General features: G+C 32.6%; 2 protein-coding genes across 2 annotated transcripts; both read right to left on the bottom strand.

Annotated features, from left to right (window-relative positions):
* Positions 1-5,822: 5,822 nt before the first annotated feature.
* On the bottom strand, positions 5,823-8,946 carry LOC131605811 (uncharacterized). Its single transcript, XM_058878121.1, has 4 exons — positions 8,878-8,946; positions 7,570-8,482; positions 6,584-7,453; positions 5,823-5,914 (listed from the first exon to the last, which is right to left on the bottom strand). Exons 1-4 carry the CDS (start codon positions 8,944-8,946, stop codon positions 5,823-5,825), a joined length of 1,944 nt encoding a protein of 647 aa, XP_058734104.1.
* Positions 8,837-10,686, bottom strand: LOC131603362 (probable disease resistance protein At5g47260). Its single transcript, XM_058875663.1, has 3 exons — positions 10,512-10,686; positions 9,963-10,041; positions 8,837-9,639 (listed from the first exon to the last, which is right to left on the bottom strand). Exons 2-3 carry the CDS (start codon positions 9,983-9,985, stop codon positions 9,096-9,098), a joined length of 567 nt encoding a protein of 188 aa, XP_058731646.1. The 5' UTR covers positions 9,986-10,041; positions 10,512-10,686; the 3' UTR covers positions 8,837-9,095.
* Positions 10,687-22,890: the final 12,204 nt, after the last annotated feature.

Genomic DNA, 22,890 nt, shown 5'->3' with positions numbered 1-22,890 from the left:
CCCAAATTGGGGAACCTAAGCTAGGGACCGAATTGACCCAAATTAAGGGTTCCATCGTATCCAGAAGATGATTTATAGTTGAACCATGTTTTCATAGGAAATTTATTCGATGTATTTGGTGAGCTTAATGTTGACAGGTTTTAGCTATAGTGAAAATCGCGGCTGAACAAAAGCTGAACCGTAGCAGATTTCAAAAATTTCCCATCGAAGAAGAAGATGGTGGCCGCGCGCGTTTTAGTTAAAATTAATTTTATTGGTTTTTATATATTTTTCACGCGAGGCTTATTTGACAACGAAGATAAAGCGGCCTGGTGGTTGGCGTATGAATCTTAAGCGCTTGGCATGCAAGGGCAGGGGTTCGAACCCTGCCTCTTGCGTTATTTTTGAATTTATTTCTTAACATAACCTGCAGGGGGATCTGGTGCGCGCGTTCTCCCCTAGGCGCACGATACACCACCCCTATCCACCGTCAGATCTTGCCAATGATGGATCAATCGCTTCTCAGCATGTAATTCCACCATGGACATTCAAAGGCTGCCCACACAGAATCCCAGCTAAGTTTTGTTTTTTTTTTTTATATATATAAACCTATTTTATTTGATTTTCTTATTTTTATTTTCTTTAACCACTATTATACATATTTTTATAAAATCTATTTTTATCTTGATAAAATTTCACCATAGAAAAATTATGATTATTTTATTTTTATCGGAAGCTCGATTCCTTTTTACGATTTTATTTATGATTGTTGTTTTTTATCTGAAATTTCAATATTGTTTTCAAATAAATTTCTTATCGGTTAAATAATTAGGATTACATCCAATAATTATTTAAGTGATACATTGACTCGAACTCTCGATTTTTCTCCGTAACTTCGGTATTATTTCAATTAGTTTATTATTTTATTAACTATGATTAACTTGTGCCCTAAATCAGGGTTTGTGAGGTTTACGAAGATCATTGCCTGCATTAAAAATATTTCTTTGTGTATTCTTTTCAGGGTTGGCTTTTCAGATGCCTTCCGACTGCGCGCCTCGCCTTCTACGAAGCTAAGTCCCGACTTTACCCTTTTTTTATTATTATTTTATCATTTAAATATTCATTTGCCTTATAGGGTTAAAAACCTCGAAAGTCAATGGACTATTTTACACTTACGTGCCTTGCCTTTTTGCCTTTTCAGGGTTAATCTCGAGACTTCCTCCGACTGCCAACCATGTCAGATCAAATTCAGAGCTAAGTGTTTGTTTATATACTTTGTTATTTTAATTTCTTTTTACCTTCTTATTTTAGGGTTAATTTCATTCGCCTCTGAACTGATAAATGCACTCACCCTATTTTTGTTTACTTTTTACCTTTTCAGGGTTTGTCAAATTGTCAAAGCTACGGACGTTGGTAACCCTAAACTCTATCTCAATTATTACTTATGTTAAACCTTTTATTTTTATATCCCGCTGGTTTCAACTCCCCTCTCCTCCGCTGGTTTCAATTTCCCTTCCCCGTTATTACTATTTATATTACACTGCGTGGTTAGTAATCTTAGGGAGTGCAAGCCTTGAACTGAATTAGCATCACTAATTATAAGATTAAATTTCTGAACTAATCACGTGATTGGTGCACACACGCACACTTTTGAGGTAACCCTCTCTGTTGCCTTGTTGCCTGTTGCCTTGTGTTTTTTACAGAATAGCCATGTCCCTCGAATACGAGGATACCTCAGCCATGTTGCCTCGATAAATAAAGGTCATGCGACCCTAATGATGCTGCCTTCGATACACTAACATGACCTCGACCCTCAGAAGTTGCCTACGGAAAAGGCTGAGGTATCTTCTGGTTGCCTACGAAAGGCTATTCTGATCCTTCCCCTTAGACTACCTGCCTCTCTATGGCATGGGTCAGTCTTTGAGTGAATGATAATTCGATGACCCTTCTACCTCCAAACGAAAGGCTCTCTGCCCTCTTATGGCAAGGATAGACCCTTTCCCCTGAAAGGCTAAAAGAGACCTATCATCTGAGTTTAAGGTAATTGCCCCTAATTGCCTTGCCATGCTCTATTCTCTATATTCTTTCTCAAAATTCTTCAAAAACTGGCTACGCTCATTTACGAGCTAAAGTCCATTTTTCCTCTTTCATCTACATTTTCTGAAAACGGGCAAGCAAAGCAATTAAGAGCCCATGGAAAACCATGGATGCAAAGGGTGCCTTATACCTTCCCTTTGCATAAATTACCCCCCGAACTTAGATTTCTTTAAAAGGTTTTTTTCTGATTCTTTTAGCCTTTCTGAATTTGTTTGGATAAAATAAAAGTCGGTGGCGACTCATGCTTAACCGCGACATTCCGATTATAAAAGTCAGTTCACCGTATTACAAGTCCAGAAGTAAAAGTCGTGACTCTAAGCTTTGGAGCAACAATGTCAAATTAATGGCTACTATGCAGGATCATGGAAGTTGGAGCATTGGGGATGGATCGAGTACGGATGCTTTGATAGATTATTGAATCTAATTCGGCATCATCATTAAAAATATTAATGTGGATATCTCTGCAGAGTTGGTTCATGCTAAGGTGTGTGATCTCGTAAATGATATGGGAGATTGGGATTGGAAAAAGATAAAAGCAATTCTCCCACCTAAAACTGATTGTGTGGGAATGAATTTATCTTGGTAAGAGCGGGTAGAGAAGGTTTTTTAGTTAATAACATGTATGCGAGTTTGGTTAAGCAGGATGTAATCAATGAAACTGGCTAGAGAAAGATTTGGAAAATGGAAGTTCAAGACCAAGTGACATGTTTCATATGGATGCTGAAACATGATAGATTACTAACCAATTATTATAAAATTTTAAAAGATTTGGGAGGAACTGATTGTAAGCTTTGTGGTGGTGTGATGGAAACAACTATGCATGCATTGAGGGATTGTCCAAAAGCCATGCAACTTTGGATGAAAAAGGTTCCTGAAAGAATCAATTTGGATTTCTTCTCTATGGAAACAACTGAATGGATTGATTTGAACATTCAAACAAGCAGTAAATGGGTTAGTTTTTTGGGCAGTTGGTTGTCATAGCTTATGATATTGGTGTAACATGGAGATGCATGACGAGAATTATCATAGACCTTTGTTATCGGGGATCTATGTTCAAAGAAGAGTGGAAGAGTATGAGGAAGCTATGAAGATTAATGTTGTTGCTGATCGTGGTGAAAAATTGGTTGTTATGGTTGGATGAAAACCACTAGAAGAAAGTTTGGTCAATCCTAATACAAATGGAGCTTGCATTGTAGGAAGACAGTCAGATTGTGGAGGTATCGTCCGAGATATGCTTGGTGATTGTAAGGGTGGTTTCTCAAAGCATATTGGAGAATATAGTGCTCCAAGACAGAATTGTGGGGAATATATGAAGGGCTAACCCTCACGAAAAACTAGGATTTCATAAAGTAGAGCTGAATATTGATTCTTCGATCATTGTCAGAATGATAGAAACGGGCAAGGTAACGACTATGGATGAAGTCTCGAATCTCGATAGTCAGTTGGATTTTACTCTTATGGAGATGCACAATGAAGTGAATGTAACTCATACTTATCGAGAGGCGAACAATTCCATGTTAGCGAAAGTTGGTGCAGAGAGTGGAGAAGATGTAAAATTTAGAGATCAAATTCCAATTTTTATTTGGCATTTCGTAGTGTCTGATGTTACAGGATCCCTAATCCAGAGATTGGTTCTATTATAGTTTCTTCTTCATTTTTAGCTTTGACCCTCTTTAATACCAAAAAAGTGTAACCACACAAAAAATAATGATCAAAATATATATACTAAAAGTGTAACTATTTTTTATACTAGCAATCATTTTAACAGTTAAGAGTACTTGTTCGATAAAGGGCCTGTTTGTTCAAGCTTTAAAAAAGTAAATTTTTTTTTTGTTTTTCTTAAAATATATTTTACAAAGAGAAAAAGGTTCATACACTGACAGTGTAAAATAATTTTACACTGTCAACCAATCACAACCTTGTATCAGAATAAATCACACTTTAAATTAAAAATTCTTTTAATGACAAGGCACTTTGTTAGTTTTCTATTGGATGACAGTGTAAAATGATTTTACACTGTCAGTGTATATAAATTAAACTCTTTTACAAAACCGTTTTTCAAAATATTACAAATTTTTTATATTCAATTTTTCTAAAATAAAACATAAATTTTGACCTCCTATAACATAAACATACATTATTGAGGTCTAAAATTTAGTCAAAACCATAATATTTTTTTCAAAAAGTTGTATTTTAAAAATGATTTTTATGAAAATATATTTAAAATAGTTTCAAAAGTGATTTTTTGAAATTTTGATATTTAAAAAAAATTCAATTTCAAAGTCCCACATCGTTTTCTTTACACTTAAAATAAGTGTTTATATAACTCACACAATCATACATAAATGTCTAATTGTGAGTTGGAGACATATTACAAGGATATGGGTCTTGGGCCCAATCAAATTCTTTTAAGAATGATATCAATATCAATTAATTTCTACCTAAATTAAATTAAAAAGTTCCATGTCAATAATCAGTGCCGTTTGTAGCCAAAAAAACGTAAATGACCATATTGTTATAATTAAATAATTTAAAGGATTCAGCCGGTAATTTAGCATAATTTTTTTCACAATAATTTCTTTTTAAAAACAACAAAACAAACCGGTCCAAATTCAAATCATTTTATGGTGAGGATGAGGTTAAGAATCTCTTCATTTATTGCTTATAAAAAAATCTCTTCATTTACTTTAAGTTTTAACAAATAATTTATGTATTTTATTCTTAAGAATATAATTTATTTCTAAAATTTTAACATTTATTTTGATGTCAAAAAGATGAGAATCATATAAATAAAAAACACTTCTGCATTATTTTAATACATTTTGTTTTTATTTTTTAAAATTTAAAATTAAAAATGAATTAAATTTTAATTATATTTCTTAAAATCTTAATAATTTTTTGTTTCAATATTTGTTGTTGGATTTTGTAAAGGTGGCATCAAATTTTATTACAAAAGAAGTTTATGGAAAATTTTTCTGCCATAAATTTCTTTTTAATTATTTTATAAATATCACACTTTATTTTTCTCATCTTTCTTAATTTCTCTATCCGATCTAAACTTTTTCTCTACCTTTTTTTCATTTTTTTTTATAATTTATTATTTTATCCTTTTTTGAAAAAAAATTTCTCTACCTTCTCTTTACTATTATTCTCTTCTCCTATTCTTTGTAACAAAGTCATATGTTGGAGCTTTTAGAAGCTCAAAATTCACAATAATTGTATAATTTGTGGAGCTTTTTGGTGATTTGTTGAAATCTATGGGTCATACAAAATCACTATTTCTATATGAAATTTGAGAAAAATTTAAAAAACTTCTTTGATAGTGTCCTCATCAAGGGATACCGAAGTGTATTCATATGGAGACTTTCTACAATATTTTGGTATCTTAAACAAGGTTTTTTTTTTCAATAAGCAATGAGATATATTGATAAAACGAGCACGAATAGTATTCGATCGATTACAAAGGGACACTAATTTAAACAAAGACCAACGGACTCTTTAACCAACAGTAAAAATCTCTACATCTTTTGGATTTAAAACCCAAAGATTGCCACAACCATGTTAACTCTATAATTCTATCAACAACACCCTCTACTCCAAAAGCACCATTGTTAAAAACTATGTCATTACGAGTAATCCATAACGCCCAACACGTTCCTAACCAAAACAGTAGCGCCCTCTTCCTCTTGATTTTCCTTTTCAGAATTTCTGCAAATCTCAGAAGATGCATCACCACGGAGTCTTCCTCAAATACCGGCACACCCAACCACAACAATAATTTCTCCCAAACCAAAGAAGCAAAAGGACAGTTTACAAACAAACAAATGATCTAGAGTCTCTGTCGAATTAATACAGTAAACCATAGTCACAGAATTCGCTGCCCCCTATAGAGAACCGCGAATTGGTTCGCATGTACCGGTTCGCGGTACTTTTGTGAATTGGTACGCGAAAATTCGCACAGAATTCTGCCAATATGCCGTACCAGAGTACCAACCTTAATAAATAAAATTTAAACTAATTTTAAAACTTCAAAGCCAGGGATTTGTTTCTCACTTTATATTGAAGTGAAAAATCACTGGCCCCACTTTCAACCAGCTTCTTTATTAGCTGTATGAGACTTGCAAATCCAACGAAGCTGCAAAGTGTATTTATAAGTAACCATAACACTAAAGCTAAGTAAAGGTTCCGATGTGGGACTTACATATATTTATATGCACAAGTTTATCTCTATTAACTTATATAATTATTCAAATAAAGTTTATATTCCACAAATAAAGTTTAGAATTGTTTTAAGACTATATAAGTAGAGACTTTATTTTAATTAAATATTTTTTTGTTATAACGTACCGATTATTTTATTTGAACGTACCGCGAATCGAAATAGCGTACCAACTCTGTATACCCCTCACGTACCTAATTCTTTGAGAGCTGCGTACCGCGTACCCGAATGCGTACCACGTACCGGAGCGAATTGCGAACCATGTGACTATGCAGTAAACACACATACCTCCGAATCCGCAGTGGGAAACCCCTCTGTGCATAAGTTGCTCATACGTTGGCAACCGGTTCTTAATACATCTCCAACCAAAGACATGAATTTTCGAAGGAACTCGAGTTTGCCAAAGAATTGAATAAGCTTCCAATCTGTCTTCATTCACCATCTCCGCAGGCCTAGTTTTATCCATCACCCTATAGCCCTCACTCACCACATATCTTCCTTCTCCGTTCGCAAACCATTTGAAACCGTCCACTGTCAGTGATCTGTCCGGACACACCTGAGCCAGAATATTTGACAATTCTGCCAATTCTTCTTGGACCACCATGTTCTGTCCGGCAAACTCCTCATGATAACTCCACAACCAGCGGTCACCCATATACTTTCCCATATTTGCAACTGTCGCATTTTGTTGGGACGATATGCTGAAAAGAGTAGGAAAAGCTAGCTGAAAAGGAATGCTACCACACCATTTGCATTTCCAGAATAGCACTCTCGATCCCGTCCCCACCCTACATGAAATGCCCTTTTGAAACCAGTCCCCCATTGTCTCCGTCTGACCGCTCAAGCTCCTAATATCTCTCCACCATAACGAATTATTACCGCTCCTAGAGTATTCCTTCCCGTTGAAAACAGCTGCCTCGAGTGGACCATATATATGCACAAGCAGTGATCTCCAAACAGCCTCTGTATCGACGAGAAAGCGCCACCTCCATTTATTCAACAAAGACACATTGAACATTTCTATATTTCTAACCCCCAAACCTCCGTCAGCTTTATCCCTACACACATCTTCCCAGCTTACCACGAAATGATTCTCTTTTCTGCTCCCCCTCCCCACAAGAACTCTCTCTGCAACATAATCATCTCCGCCATCACTACCTTCGGGATTTTATAGAATGATAAATAATACACCGGGATAGCATTTAGGACCGAGTTAATTAATGTTACTCTACCACCCATGGACAAAAACCGACTTTTCCACGAGGAAAGTCTACTTCTCATCTTTTCGACCACCGATTTCCACAAGTATTGTTGTCTATGATTATCTCCTAACAGAATGCCAAGGAATTTCGATGGGAATCTGTCGCGTCTGCAACACAAAAAATCAGCCGCTGCCAGCATAAAACTTTCCTCCAAATTAACACCCAAAATGCTACTTTTTGCTAGATTGATTGGTAACCCCGAAGCAAGCTCGAAACCCCTCAAAATTGCTTTTATACTCCACAAATTGCTCCAGCTACCTTCCCCTATAATAACCGTATCATCTGCAAACTGCATCAATTCAAACGACAGATTTTGACTAACTCTAAAACCTGAGAAAACGCCTCTGTCTTTTGCCATAGCCACCATCCTTGCCAAACCTTCTGTCACTATGGTGAAAAGGAACGGGGATAAGGGGTCTCCCTGTTTCAAACCTTTTTCCGCCATAAAATCCTTGGTTGGAGAGCCGTTAACCAAGACCGACATCGAGCTACTACAAATACACGCCTTCATCCAACGCAACCACTTCTCGCCAAAACCAAATCTACTAAGCATGTACAGCAAAAAGGACCAATTAACATTATCATATGCCTTTTCGAAATCGACCTTCAGCACTAAGCAACTTCTCTTATTCCTTTTTGCAAAATCCACCACTTCGTTTAGCACCACCATTCCGTCTTGAATATGCCTACCTGGAATGAATGCTGTTTGAGTTTTTGAAATCAGCTTGTCAACCACCCTCTTCAACCGATTCGCCAATACCTTTGCGATGATCTTATACAAACAACCAACAAGGCAAATTGGGCGGAATTCCGAGAGATTACGAGGATTACTTACCTTGGGAATCAGGGCCAAGAATGAAGAAGACACCGCCTTTGGTAAATTAGCATTGGTATAAAAATCACAAACATAATTGAAAATGTCCTCCTGTAATACATCCCAGCACTTCTTTATGAAACTGAAATTAAATCCGTCTGGGCCATGGCATTTGTCCCCATCACAGCTCCACGTAGCCTCCTTCACCTCTTCTAAACTGAACTGAACCTCTATTTCATCCGCTTCTCTCGCCGACAGACATGTGAAGTTGATCCCATCTAGAACTGGGCGTCTAAGGGGGGACTCTTTGTACTTCTCTTCAAGTTAGATACTTCATCATGTGGAGCCTTGTTAATGTTTTGACTTTGTGAAAACTATAGCTGCTAATAATTACTATTGACCCATTGAAAGGATGTGTGCAACAAAAAGGGTGACAAAAATTTATGAAGTGAAAGAAGAATCAACTTTAGCTGCATAAGTAGTCAATTAACTCAAATGCTAAAAACTTTAACATATGCACAAAATGTTGCTTCTACTAAAGCTATATCAAGACAGTTCCTGCTAGAACTGGTCATATCTTAGATTACAAACTCAAGCATATGACAGAAAAAAAAACCTATATAGCATTTGTCAATAATCTCTCAACCATGGTGATTTTCAAATGATGTGCATCTTTTTGTACTTCAAATTTTCATCATCTCTGCTGCTTTGGAAAATAATCATGTCATGTCTCTGATAATTGTATCAATTTATGAACCTTCATTTCTTCTGATAAAACCTTCAAATTTGTAGATGTCAGCAATATCTTGCAACCATTATGATCTTCACCAAAGGGAATACCGATCTCACCTAAATCGAGTCTGCCATAAAGATCATACAGTACAACTAGGACTGTTTGCAGCTCCTTCATCTTAGCACACAGAAGATTAGCTCTTTCCGCAGGTCTCGTATTTTTAGTATTACGGAAACACATGAAACAAGTTGATTCAGCTAGATCCGTCTTATCGTCAAAATTGAGACCTATTGCATCACCAATTTGCATTTGGATATTTGTAATGTCTGTTTTCTTTGTCACAGTTGCTGTGACAATCTTTTCGAACAATTGATCTCTCTCAGCTCTTCTTATAACTATTTTTACAGAAGCCTCGACTCTTTTATCTGGCCCGCATAATCCGATTATACTTTCTTCTTGGTCTCTCACTCTCAGTGCATCCATAATCTGTTCCTTAATCTTATCATCCACGTTGGAAATATTTGTGTTCCTCGCACTAGCCATTCTCCCAAACACAAATTAACATAATGGCACAGAAAATATAGCACTATTATTTTATGAAAAGACAAATGGAAGCAATGATGGACGGTTAGGGGATGAAACTAAAATGTGTTTCTGTCATTAAAATTTTGAAATTTGTACAAAGTAAAAATCAACTCATTCAGTGGTTTAATGAGAAAAAGGGTATACAATAGATATATACTTTCAAAGGATTCGGCTTGTTCAAACTCAAAGTGAGCAATTCATTTTATAGTATAATACTAGTTGATATTGCACGCATAGGTGTGCTATACTCAGTCATTTATAGAGAATAATAACCTGCGTCGTGGGCGCATGTCCATACTGATAGTTGCAAGACCACAATAGACTAGAGAAAGTTTAAGTTTCACGTCTCAGCCTGAAATAGAAAAAGTGAAATGAACCAAGCATCAAGCTAACTGAGTTTACGTTGTTTTATGATTTTGAAAATTTTGCCACTCAAGAAACTACTAGATCGAGTCATAGATTAGGTCGCTCTCTTTAAAATATTTTTGCGACACTGTCTAAAATTATGCAAAGCAGTCAGTCAACCATAACGACTCTAGGAAAAAACAGCCAGAACTGGACGATTACTATTTACACGATAGATAATCAGTATTAAAATACACCCTCAGATGTTACAAAGATCATTCCAACACTATTTTTCTTTTAAGATCTTGCTCTAGAAAGCTCGATCTTGACCACTCTGTATAAATAAAAGATCTTTCTTTGATCAAACCACTAAAAGACAACCTCAGCACCTAAGATACAACACTTGATCTCTGAAACTAATGTATGAAGCACAGAGGAAATTAAGTAATGCAAGAAACAAAACAAAAGAAATCTTACCACAACGCACTAAGATCTAAGATCTGAGAAAGCTTTGTTAGATCAAATTTCAATTTACATTCAAAAATATGTGGCGTTTAAATGAGGAATCAGTTCATGGTTGTTTGCATTTTACCATGTGAAGCACTGCTACAGTGCTACTGATAAGATAACCCACAGTACCGGTACGGTATACACACTCATACCTGATACACGCAGTGTACCACTTATATTTTTTTTATTTAATTATTATTATGTTTCAAATTTTATAATATTTTAATAGAGTTAAATGCTACCTTAAGACTATCAACGAATTGTTTCTAAATTCAACACCCTACTTTTTTACTTTTTAGTTTTTACACTGCACATCACCATCTCTCTTCCACCTAGTTATTCAACACTCATTCAATTTTTACTTACTACAGTGATTTTGTTTAATAAAATTCAACACTTTATCCCACCACTTTTATTCTATCTTTTATGGTTTTATTTTTGTAATTGTGTATTAATAATAATTATCGATTAAAATTAAATTAAAATAATTAAGAGTTAAATAATTTATTTTAATTTTTTCTAATTTAATAATTTATTTTAATTTTATATTCTTAATTAATTTTTTTCCTTGCAAGTAATAAATACGAAATATAGGAATAGTCATTATTAAAACAAATAAAATTACACAAAACTTAAAATGCAATACAGTACACTAAACAAAGTTGATTTTTTTTCTGTGTCACAAATCTAATGAAACTAGTCTCTATTTATAGAGGAAAAAATGACGAATTTTGGTAAAAATAAAAAATAAAAAAATAATTTATTATGAAATAATTGACCCCAAATGATTGTGATAAAATAAAAATATAATAACTTACAACAACCAATAATATTTTGGCAAATTTTTGTTGTGGCCCCCACTCTCTCTTATTCAACATGTTGAATTTATTCAACACAATTTAATCCACTTCATTTTCAACACTCAATTCAACACCTCATGCACTCATTCAACTACTTAATAAATTATTCAACATGTTCATTGTAAATGGTCTAATGAGAATTATACTATCATCTAATAGAAGGTCATTAATATGTTATATCATTAAATTTTTTTAAATAAAAAATAGTTTAATTGGATACTTGATGGTGATTGATTGACACTAGTGCATCACCTCTTTTCTCTTTTTAATATATTAATATTATATATTTTAGTTTATTTTATATGATAATTTAATTCAATTTTGATTATTTAAATTTTTATTATAATTTTATTTTGATTTGAACAATTTAATTTTTTTATTAATACATTTTAGATTTAAATGTGTTTTCGTCTCTATAAATAATTTATAATTCAATTTTAATCTCTATAAAAAAATCTTTCAAATAATGATTCTTCTAAAAAATTTCGTCCAAAATTTTGATACCTATTGTCTACTTCCTCTGATGAAAGCTGATGTGACAATGACAGAGTGACAAAGATGCTAAAATGTGTTGGATTGTAGTGTTACATACCTAATTAATTTTTCATTACGATATATCTAATTGTCAAAACTATCAATTAATCATGAAATCATCAATTCCTAGTAAAATACTCGAGTTCTCCTATTTCGAATTCCCAGATAAAGCATTAGAAACAATATTCCACAAAAAGTCCCATAAAAACACTCTCACTTGGACGACCATGCTTATAATTTATACCCAAACTGGTCAAATCGCAAGCACACGCAAATTGTTCGACGAAATGTTGAACGAACATCAACTTCTTACAATGCTATGGCATTTGCTAACATTAATAATGGTTGTAATGTCACCAAAGCTTATGAGCTTTTCACCATGATTCCCGATCTGGTTTTGGAGTTTCCATATTAATATCTTGTGTTGTTATTTTGTTCTTCTCTTTTCTCTATGTTTATTTTTTTTTCCAATAACGGGTATCAGAGCTTTTGGTTCGATCTCGGGATATGAGTTCTTAGTATGCTCTGTGTTTGCAGCTTTGTCTAATCTTCCACATCAAAAAACTGATGGAAGAATTATTTTTGACTTGTGGAAAATTTAAGTCAAAGATGTGTTGCTACAATCAAGATTACACAAGGTGTAAAATTATGTCGGTTGTTGGGAAAATAACAAACATAGAGAAAAAAGAGGAACAAAATAACAACACAAGAGATTAACGTGGAAACTCCAAATCCGGAGAAAAAACCACAACCGTTGTCAAATAACAACCAAAGAATAACACTATGTGAAAATTATTACAACACATAATGTATACCCTTAAATACCTCAGACCCCCAGTATACTCACACCCTCTAAAACAAATATTTAACTACATCTCACAACACTCTAACACAAAAGCACAAGAGAATAAAGAAAGTGAAATACAAACTTAAAGTGCTTTTGACTTGTGCATTTTGTAACAAAGAACTTGAATCCTATATATAGCCTTGGATTCCCACTTCCATCAATTAATATAAGCGATGTGGGACTTAGAAGAACTTTTAATTCTATATATAGCCTTGAACTCCCTATTCCATCACAAAACTAAGCGATATGAGACTTCTTCAAACATGTATATTTTCAACCAACTCCAACAATCTCCACCTTGATTGAAAATAATACATAAGCTTTCATTGTCTTTGCTGACAATCATACTCCACCGTAAAGAGTATCAACATATACATTTTCAACCAATCTCAACAATATCCACCTTGATTGAAAATAATACATCAACTTTCATTGTCTTCACTGACAATCACACTTCACCATAAAGAGTATATCCACTTGAAGTTATACCACTCCAAGAATTTTAACATTGTCTTCACCGACAATCATAGTTTTAAAAACTATCATACTCTCTCATGAAAAATATATTTCACTTGAAGATAAATCACTTCAAGAATTTCACATTATCATCACCGAAAATAATATACTTTATCATGAAGAATAAAATTCACTTGAAGTTAAACAGCTCCAAGAATTTTCACATGCCGAAAACCAGGTTGAAAACTTATGGTGTAATTTCCTTGTTGACAGGAAGCTCTTCAACCACCGACATAATCTTGCACCTTGTGTAATCTTAATTGTAGCAACACATCTTTGACTTGAACTTTCCACAAGTAAAAAATAATTCTTCCAACAATTTTCTCTAACCCAAACTACATAGCGGAACTTGTGACTACGGCTCAACAACTCTTTCACAACATAGCCCTTCTTTTCTGATGTGGAAAATCAAACAAAGTTGCAACCACAGAGCATACTAAGAAATCCTATCCCCGGATCGTACCAAAAGCTCTGATACCAGTTGTTGGGAAAATAACAAACATAAAGAATAAAGAGGAACAAAATAACAACACAAGAGATTAACGTGGAAACTCCAAATCCGAAAAAAAAACCACGACCTTTGTCAAATGACAACTAGAGAATAACACTATATGAAAATTATTACAACACATAATATACCCTCAAATACTCCAGGCACCCATTATACTCACACCCTCTAAAACAAATATTTAACTACATCTTCTAACACTCTAACAGAAGAGCGTAAGAGAATAAAGAAAGTGAAATACCAGCGTAAAGTGCTTTTGACTGGTGCATTTTGTAACGAAGAACTTGAATCCTATATATAGCCTTTGATTCCCACTTACATCATTAAAATAAGCGATGTGGGAATTAGAAGAACTTTTAATTCTATATATAGCCTCGATCTCCCTCTTCCATCACAAAACTAACCGATATGGGACTTCTTCAAACATGTATATTTTCAACCAACCCCAACAGAAATGTGGTGTCATTACATATTCCATAGTTATTATGATAACAAAATCCACTATGTGTGAAGTCGAGCTTCTATTTGAATTGAATTTTGATGAAGTCAAATGCGGTTGAGTACGACTGGACGGATCCAAAAATAGCGAGTACTTCATTGATTATAAGCACTTAAGATGCTATAATTGCAGCTGTCATTGTGGTCGGCAATACTTTGGAATGATTAGCAGAGGCACAACATGCGTTTAATTACATGAGGTAGAGGACGAATAAGGACGTCAGATTTACGTAGTACTTGTCTTTTACTTTGTCTTTTGATATTTACATTTTGAAATTTTGTATTATAGTTCGTTGTATTTTATGAACATTAGTGTATGGTTTACTAATATTTTGTTTGAATATTTAATCTTGTTTTTGAATAACAAATGTGTATGGTTTATTATTGAATTGATTTATAAATGACTTATGATGTACTCCCTTCATTCTCTTTTATAAGTAAATTTTAATTTTTAGATTCATTCAATAAATGATGTATTTTAACTACATATAATCTAAATGGGAAATGATTAATGTCACGAAAGTTTATTTCGTGAATTTTCACGAATGTATTTTTTTTCATGGAAATCATACTATAACAAAAAAAAGGAAAGGAAGATTGTGTTGCTCACCACTCTCAATATTGATCTCTTTCTAGAAAAAGTGGCTACATTATAAAACCTGAATTCAATCAATCTTCTCCACTCTTATAATATCCTTCGAGGCTCTTCCTGTCTAAAGAATGGTTTTGTAGACATGCAGTGACGGTAAAGCAACACAGTAGTAGGCCATGCAAGTAGAGTGGTTACTTGTCTACTTTTTTTAAAGAAATAAATTATAATATTAAAACAATACTTTAGATAAAGTTATCAATTTTTATGAGCATATTTAGTTTACGTAGAATGTCGTTATGTTTTCGTGAAATATTTTGTCGCATTAAATAGCAACGCTCAATCTAAATACATCATTTGTTGAATGAAATTAAAAATCAAAATCTACAATATAAGAAAATAAGATGTTCTGCCAATTACCATTCTACCCTTCTGTTCCCCAAATTTGTCACATGGATGGCCTATGCTTCTATCTATCATTTTGTTCATTTCTCCATTCCTATATTCTTCCTATGGTTGCTTCTTCAAAACGTTTCCACATTACACAAATCTTTCATTGGGAATACAAATATTTGTTTTGCCCTACTTTTACATATTTAACAACTCATCAATAGTCTTTTCCCATGAAAAAACTCTGCTGCAGCCTATACATTTTGCTTTAGCATTTTTCAAACACCTACAACAATTTAAAGCTATTGTTTAATCAGATTTGCAATCAAAGATTTTCAAACACACCACCCATTTAATTATTCTATTTTTCCCCCTCTTTCAAATTCAAATTCAACTTTATTTCTCTATATAGTCCCTTACTTCAACAATTTCTCTTTCATCATGTTTTCATTTTTAAATTGTATTCATTTTTTAATTTTTTTTTTGTTTGTGTAGGAAAAATAGTTCTGCTATGAAATTATCTGTTACCCTCTTCCCAGTAAAAGTCACAAGAGCTACCGACGAAATAAGTTGTTCGATTAAAATTGGAAATCCTCCAAATGTAAAAGGTAAAAGTTAAACTATTATTCTTAGAGTCTTTGGGTATGGAATTGCTTATGCCTATAATCAACTTTTCTGAAAAAGTGTTTTTGTTTAAAAATAATTATTTTGTCTTTTTCATAAAGTCATAAATGTTTTTGTTTAATTTTTGATTAATAATGTGTTAGTTTTAAAAATTTATTATATTTTTCATATTTAAGCAAAAATAACATATTTAAAGTATTTGGCATGAGAAATTTTAATTTTTTTACGATTTATAAAAAACACATATAAGTAAAAAAAAGAATACAATACTAAATTTGTTTGCATTTTATTTTTTTAAAAGCTATTTTTGTTTAAAAACTATTATTATATGCCTTTTTATAAAACAACAAATATTTTTGATTAATATTTCAGACCTCATAAATAAATTTATCAAATTTATAAGCATAATTTAATAATTTTTAGAAAAAAAAAATTTAACTAAGAAATAAGAGAGTTAAAAGTAAATTTTTACATATTCACAATGACATTTTTTTTATATGTTTTAGACAAGAAAACAAAACCAAATTTGTAAACAAGAAGGAAACTTAAATTGATTTTCCATCTACATAGTTGTTACCTTCACCAAATTTTTGTTAGATCTATGACTTTTTACTTGAGATGACTGAAATAATACTCAATGCTCATGCTAGAGGAAAGAGGCTTGATCATCTTGAGAGAGGAAAAAACTTTAGTGCTTTGAAAAAAATAATAGATCAGGAGACATAAGAGTTTGATGAAATTAGGTTGCAGCAAAATTGATGAAAGGTAAGATGAAAATATGATGATATCAAATTATCATTTTGTCAAAATTGGAGAAGGATAAATGATGGTTTGAACGAAATCAGGATATACGAAGAAGGTTCTTGATTTTCTTAAGTAGAGCAGATAGAAGAGGAAATCTGATAAATTAATTGAGTGGGTCACACGTTGAGATTGCCTGACAAAGAAATAAGATTACTGATAGAGATATATAAAGAAATCTCCATTTTCTAATTGAAAAATAAAGGTTGTGCAGTCTCCACTAAATATACTGGAAATTTATTTGTAACATTAATAAACCAATTGTTCTATAAAAATGAAAATTAATTACAATGAATAATAATTAAAATAATTAATAATTGTTTTTTAATAGTATAATCAAAGATAATTACAATTTTGTTAGTTTTAAAAAAATATTAATTATTATCTTTTATTTTCTTAAACTTTATCCTATCTTTATTATTCATTTTATTATAAATCAATTTAAAATAAACAAGAGATAAGTAAATTTAAAGTCTAATTTAGAAGAAAAAAATATGTGTTATTGTATTTTTTTTTTATGTTAGTCACATCATAATATGCTTAAGCAGAAGTATTTTAATCACTTGATAGACTTTTTTTTAAATAATGCTGAAAACAAGGTGCGAAAATCAAATAAGTGCAAAAATAAATTAAATTAGAAAAATATTATAAAACATAAAAGTAGACAAAGAAAATTAAAGAAATGCTTAATAACAAACATATGAGAATGTGCGTTAAAATGCACTGATCAAATTCCCCCACACTTGAACTTTTGCACTCCGAGCAAAATAAAATCAAAATTCAAAAGAAACACAGAGCAACATTTACTCATTCTAGGCTACAAACTCTTATGTGGTTAAGGTTGCATCAATAGGTACTAATCTTGCACACTAAGGATATCGTAGGAACACAAATCCGTAATTGTATGGTCATAAGCCTCCTGGACACACAAATCACTTCGAATCATGTTATTATGCCAAAACCTAACTTAATCATCCTCCTTTTTACTCTTTTTCATTCTGACGCAATCACATTAAGCCTGTTATCTCCACACACTCGTATTAAGGCTACCGGTTAGTGACTCTAATCCTTTTTTGCATGGGATTCTGATACCTAAGTGGTATTACCCCTTTTATTCCCCAATTGTAGTTGTGGGGGATCGGACCATAATCCTCCCTACCAAGTTCAGCACTAGGAACCTCTGAGCCAACTAACAACGGAACTTGAAATCTTTTTTTTTTTGTAGGTTCTACAACCGTTGGGTTAAGTGACCGGGTGAGAGTCACCAAACTTAGAAGGTGCATTCCTTTTCTTTTTCTTTCTTTTCAAATAAAACTTGGATCACTCACTTATTTTCATCGGTTTCCTTACATAGAGCATGTGTTGGATGGTGTCGACTGCAAAGATAAACTACTCAAAAGCTATTAGAGAATGATAATTCAAGGCTATGTCATAACAAGTATTCAAAACAATTTCCATACTCAGGAAACTTACGCTTTTAAGACGATACCGATCTTGTGAACTTTTCCCAAATCTCCACAACTAACCTCATATTAATCTATAGCCCAAAACTTTCAAAGAAGCATTTTTTTTAAGAATTGAAAACAAAAAATATTGAAAGAAGACAACATAAATAAATGATTCCCTCCCCCACACTTAAAACATACATTGTCCTCAATGAAAAGACATCAATATTAAAGTAAGAGGGAGAGAAAGGAAAGAACACACCCAAGTAGTCAAGGAGGATAGTGATCACATAAGCAGCCTTTTCTAGTGAGGGATCTTCTACATTCTCTTCTTCCAAAGTGGGGCTCTCATGGAGTAGCTTTGGGTAATGTCCATTTAACTTGGAATTTTTATTAGTGCCTTCGCCTTTTATTCCAGGATCAAAGAAGAATCTTCGAAAAGTAAAAGTGTCGAATGGGCACGTGATCTTCTTTTCCACAACATCAGAGATCAAAAGAATGAGGGGCTTCCCCACTACTTTTGTTTCATCTTTCCCTTCAATTGAGACCCTATGCAAAATCATGGACGAACGAATATCGGAAATGTCAGCCAATATCCACCCAATCGGCTTCTTATGCTTCTTCAAAACCTGCAAAAATTTATTTTCTTGATCAAAATCAAGGTTAGAAGAAATTATAATCGGTAGCTTTTCATTCATCTCTAAATAAGCATATTTAAAATTTTCAAGAATTGGTTTCAGCTCTTGGGAATGTGGTTGTTCGATGGATGATTTGTTCCGGGCAGCCGGGGTGTCGAGAGCTTCATCTACATGAACAACTTCAATTACAACCTCATCTGCAATAAGAATATCATTTTGCAAGGCAAGCTCAATTTCAGCACAAACAGAGCAAATTTTAGTGTCAGTATAAACATCACAAGAGTAAACATCATCAAAATCAGGCAATGATGGAAAATCATCTGCAAACAAATCAGTACAAGTATCATCAACAGTTTCAGAAGGCAACTCTAATTGAAAAACAGATTGCTCTTCCAAGGGTTGTTGCTTTGATCCTTGAGCTTGCTGCATGACATTCATCAAAGAGACAAGTTGTCCAATTTGTGTTTGCAAAGTCTGAATAGTAGGAAATATTTGTTGTTCATACTAGAGATTATTTGCGGCCATTTGTTTGAGAATATCCTCTAGTGAAAGTTCGGAAGGTGCAGAGCACACAACCTGAAATTCATTCAGATGCTTATGCAGATCCTCACCTGCAAAATCATTAAACCTAGGCAACAAATGTGTTAAACCATATTCTAATTCAAAAGGTACATCAGCCACAGGATAGTCAATACATAAACCATTATAGTTCACATTAGGGACAACCAATTGCGTCAAACTTCTTTGTTCAACCATGGTTCCAACAAATACAAAAATACCAATTATGTCCCAATTAGGCAAAAACAAATAGAAAGAAGAAAACGATTAAATTAAATTCAGAAAAATATAAAAACAAAGAATTTCATCTAATTAGACAAAATAAAAATTATGGAAATTTGTTTGGATTTTTTTGAAACTGCAAAAATAGTAAAAAAATTAATTAAAAAAAGAAAAAAGACGAATTTGGCGATTTGGGGCTGAATTCCTTTACTCTTTTAGAGTAACAGAGTACTGATCGCACAATTTTTTTGCTCCCAATAGGAAAAAAAAGTGTTACAATCGAACCCAATTTTTCCAAAAACAGAATTTTTCGACTCTAAACGCGGATTGGCCAAAATCGTGAGAAAACTACGACCTTAACGCGAGAACACTAAACCTATGACTCTAATATCAGTTAATAACGACAAGAATCCCCGGCAACAGCGCCAATTTGATCCGATGTTGCACACGTGTCAAAAATGAGTATTTTGTAAAATGATAGTTTAGCGGTAACGAGACCTCGAATATCGTTCTCACAAGGATTCTTAATTATCACTAACCAATAGTAAATTTATTTAGGGGGGTTTATTTTAGTTTAGGATTCGATTATGAAACAAAGTAAATAATTGATTATCAAATAAACTAAAACGGCTAATCTACTGATTTTGGTTCCGACTTATCATTGATTATTATAATTTCAATCTCCTAATCCATTCCTATTCGACTACAAAACTCTTTGACAAGCGCAACAAATTTTATGTGATGTAAGTTCCTATGATCCGAATTAAGCAAACAGATTTAAGTCCTCGCGGATTAAGCAAATGCGAATTAATCAAACACGATAATGAATTAAGCAAACGCTAACGTGATTATAGTTAAGGATCATACAACAATCGAATTAAATCTATATACTCTATGAAAATTGAATTAAGCAAACAATAATCACATAATATAATTGAATGGAATAGAAACTTGATTAAAATTAGGGTTAATAGTAGTTTACCCCCTGTAATATGAGGGTGTTTTGGTTTACCCCCTACTGTTGCCAAAGGCAGGTTTTGGCAACGATTTTTTCAAAAAAACCGTTGCCAAAAGGTAGAGAGGGGGGTAAAGCAAAATTCGCTAACATTACAAGGGGGTGAACTACTATTAACCCTTAAAATTATTATAACCTCAAAGTATGATGGAACCCGTAATCAGCAGATTTTTTCTTGTAATTAGTTCTCCATTACTAACGTACAAAGCTTTCAAAGTTATTTCATGAAAAGTAGGTATCCCCCCATTGTGGCGGCTGCCACAAGTGTTTTAACAACCTAAGGGTTTCACTCATAATCTGAACCGCGTCGAAAACATAACCCAGGCCCATAAAACATCACCCGAAATAGCTTTATTTCTGATGACTGAAATTTCAACGAAATTCTGGTAATTATGAACTCCGAATCTGCATTTGACTCCAACATAAAAGTTGTAGCTCTTTCTCTTAGATTTCCGGCGATTATTAGAACTCGTCGATCTGATTCCCGTAGCTCTAGTTATAGTCATTTTAGCACAGAATGCTAATGCTAAAAATAAGGTGCGAAAATCAAATAAGTGCAAAAATAAATTAAATTAGAAAAATATTATAAAACATAAAAGTAGACAAAGAAAATTAAAGAAATGCTTAATAACAAACATAGGATAATGTGTGTTAAAATGCACTGATCAACTCTAAAAATCTAAATACATTCCTCTTCCTACCCTAGTCGATTACCAACATGAGCATCAAAGTGTTTTTCGCATGTACCCTCTCTTTTTTATTTCCCGATGTTTAACCAAATCGGGAAAGAACCAAACAGCCAAAAAGCTTATCAGACACAATTATCTTATTTAAATTTTTAACATACTGTTAGAATATTTTTGTCTAGACAGATTACTAATGTATGCACCTATGCATGTGGATTTTTTGGATTGTGATGAAAATTGTAACAACGGACTCTAGATGAAGAAAGTCAACATGCTCATAGAATGATGGGGATATCTTGAGTCTTGATTAACCCATCATTATGAGTGATTTGGATCGATTGTTAGCCTTAGAATGACGATGACTATATTTTATCTAATTGTACAACTATATCTTAAGCTATCCAAAACGGTTTTATATACAACTTAGTTAAACGGACATTTAAAAAGTCTAAGTCTTCTCTATTTTAAAAAAAAGTTTGACCTAATTAGTGCTTAACATGCCTCACTTGTGTTTAATAGGTTGCAAACCCTATAAATTATTATTTTAATTAATATAAAATTTATTATGAATAAAATATTAATAAATAAACTAAAACTGTGGGACCTAATATAAATTCTTCAGAGTTGCACCAATGTAGCAAAAAAATTAGTTCAGTTGCTTCAAGCTGACATAGCTTAAAAGATCCTAAAAAAACAAAAAATGAGTTCATAATTGGAGATGCTCTAACTAGTCTAATTAACTCGCAATGCTAAAAGCTTTGATTTATGCACAAAATGTTGCATCACCTAAGAGAACCTCCAACCGAGGATTTTTTGCTCTAATTTGCCAGCATGGAGACAAAGAACCGGTTGGTTTTCCATAATTTATCACTGGAGTTCGACAACATGGCAACACGGTTGCATTGTGAAGCAAATTTTCTTCACCTGAAGCAACCTACGGTTTGAACAAAAATATTATATTAAATTGTGTTTCTTTTTTAACAAATATTTATTTTTGTTATATAAATCTTTAATCTTTAAAAATAATTGTATTTTTTCTTAAAAATTTAATTTAATTTTGTAATTTCAATCTGTTAATTTTATTTATACATTTCATTTACTTTAACAATTTATAATATTTTTTACTTTAAATATTGTTATAAATTTAAGTTTAATTAAATTTATTTAAATTATAATAATATTTAATTTAAATATAATATTAATATATGAGATAAAATGATTTGGCATTGTAGGTACCACAAAAAATCCAAAAATGAATTGCCCCTATAATCTTTATATTAAAAATATAAAGTATTAAATTATTGTTAATTTTTTAGTGTAATCCATACAAAACAAAATTATATCAAACATATTATTTTCTAAAGTTTAATATTTATCAATAAAACTTAGCCGTGCATTGCACGGGTAAAACGTCTAGTTCTTCTAAAATGTCATAACTTTTTTGAGCGTGACTTTATTGACATCCGAAGATCTAGTATTTGAGTATGTGACTAAAACTAAATTACAACTTTTATTTATCGAAAATCTTTCAAACTATTGTCTTTTTATATAAGAAAATTTCAATCGATCTACTCTATTGAACTTAAAACTTAAAATTTGTTGATAGCAACCATGT

The sequence above is a fragment of the Vicia villosa genome, linkage group LG5 (assembly GCF_029867415.1).
Source record: "Vicia villosa cultivar HV-30 ecotype Madison, WI linkage group LG5, Vvil1.0, whole genome shotgun sequence".
NCBI lineage: Eukaryota > Viridiplantae > Streptophyta > Magnoliopsida > Fabales > Fabaceae > Vicia > Vicia villosa.
Note: the sequence above shows the minus strand (reverse complement) of the source record. Positions and strands in the feature narration are given on the sequence as shown.

Coding starts and splice junctions, on each gene's coding strand:
- LOC131605811 (XM_058878121.1), bottom strand. CDS start 8,946: ATGACCAGTTCTAGCAGGAACTGTCTTGATATAGCTTTAGTAGAAGCA. Junction 7,454..7,569: donor GGTGGTCGAAAAGATGAGAA/GTAGACTTTCCT, acceptor AAAATCCCGAAG/GTAGTGATGGCGGAGATGAT. Junction 5,915..6,583: donor TTCCCACTGCGGATTCGGAG/GTATGTGTGTTT, acceptor TTAATTCGACAG/AGACTCTAGATCATTTGTTT.
- LOC131603362 (XM_058875663.1), bottom strand. CDS start 9,985: ATGGACATGCGCCCACGACGCAG. Junction 9,640..9,962: donor GACATGCGCCCACGACGCAG/GTTATTATTCTC, acceptor GAGAATGGCTAG/TGCGAGGAACACAAATATTT.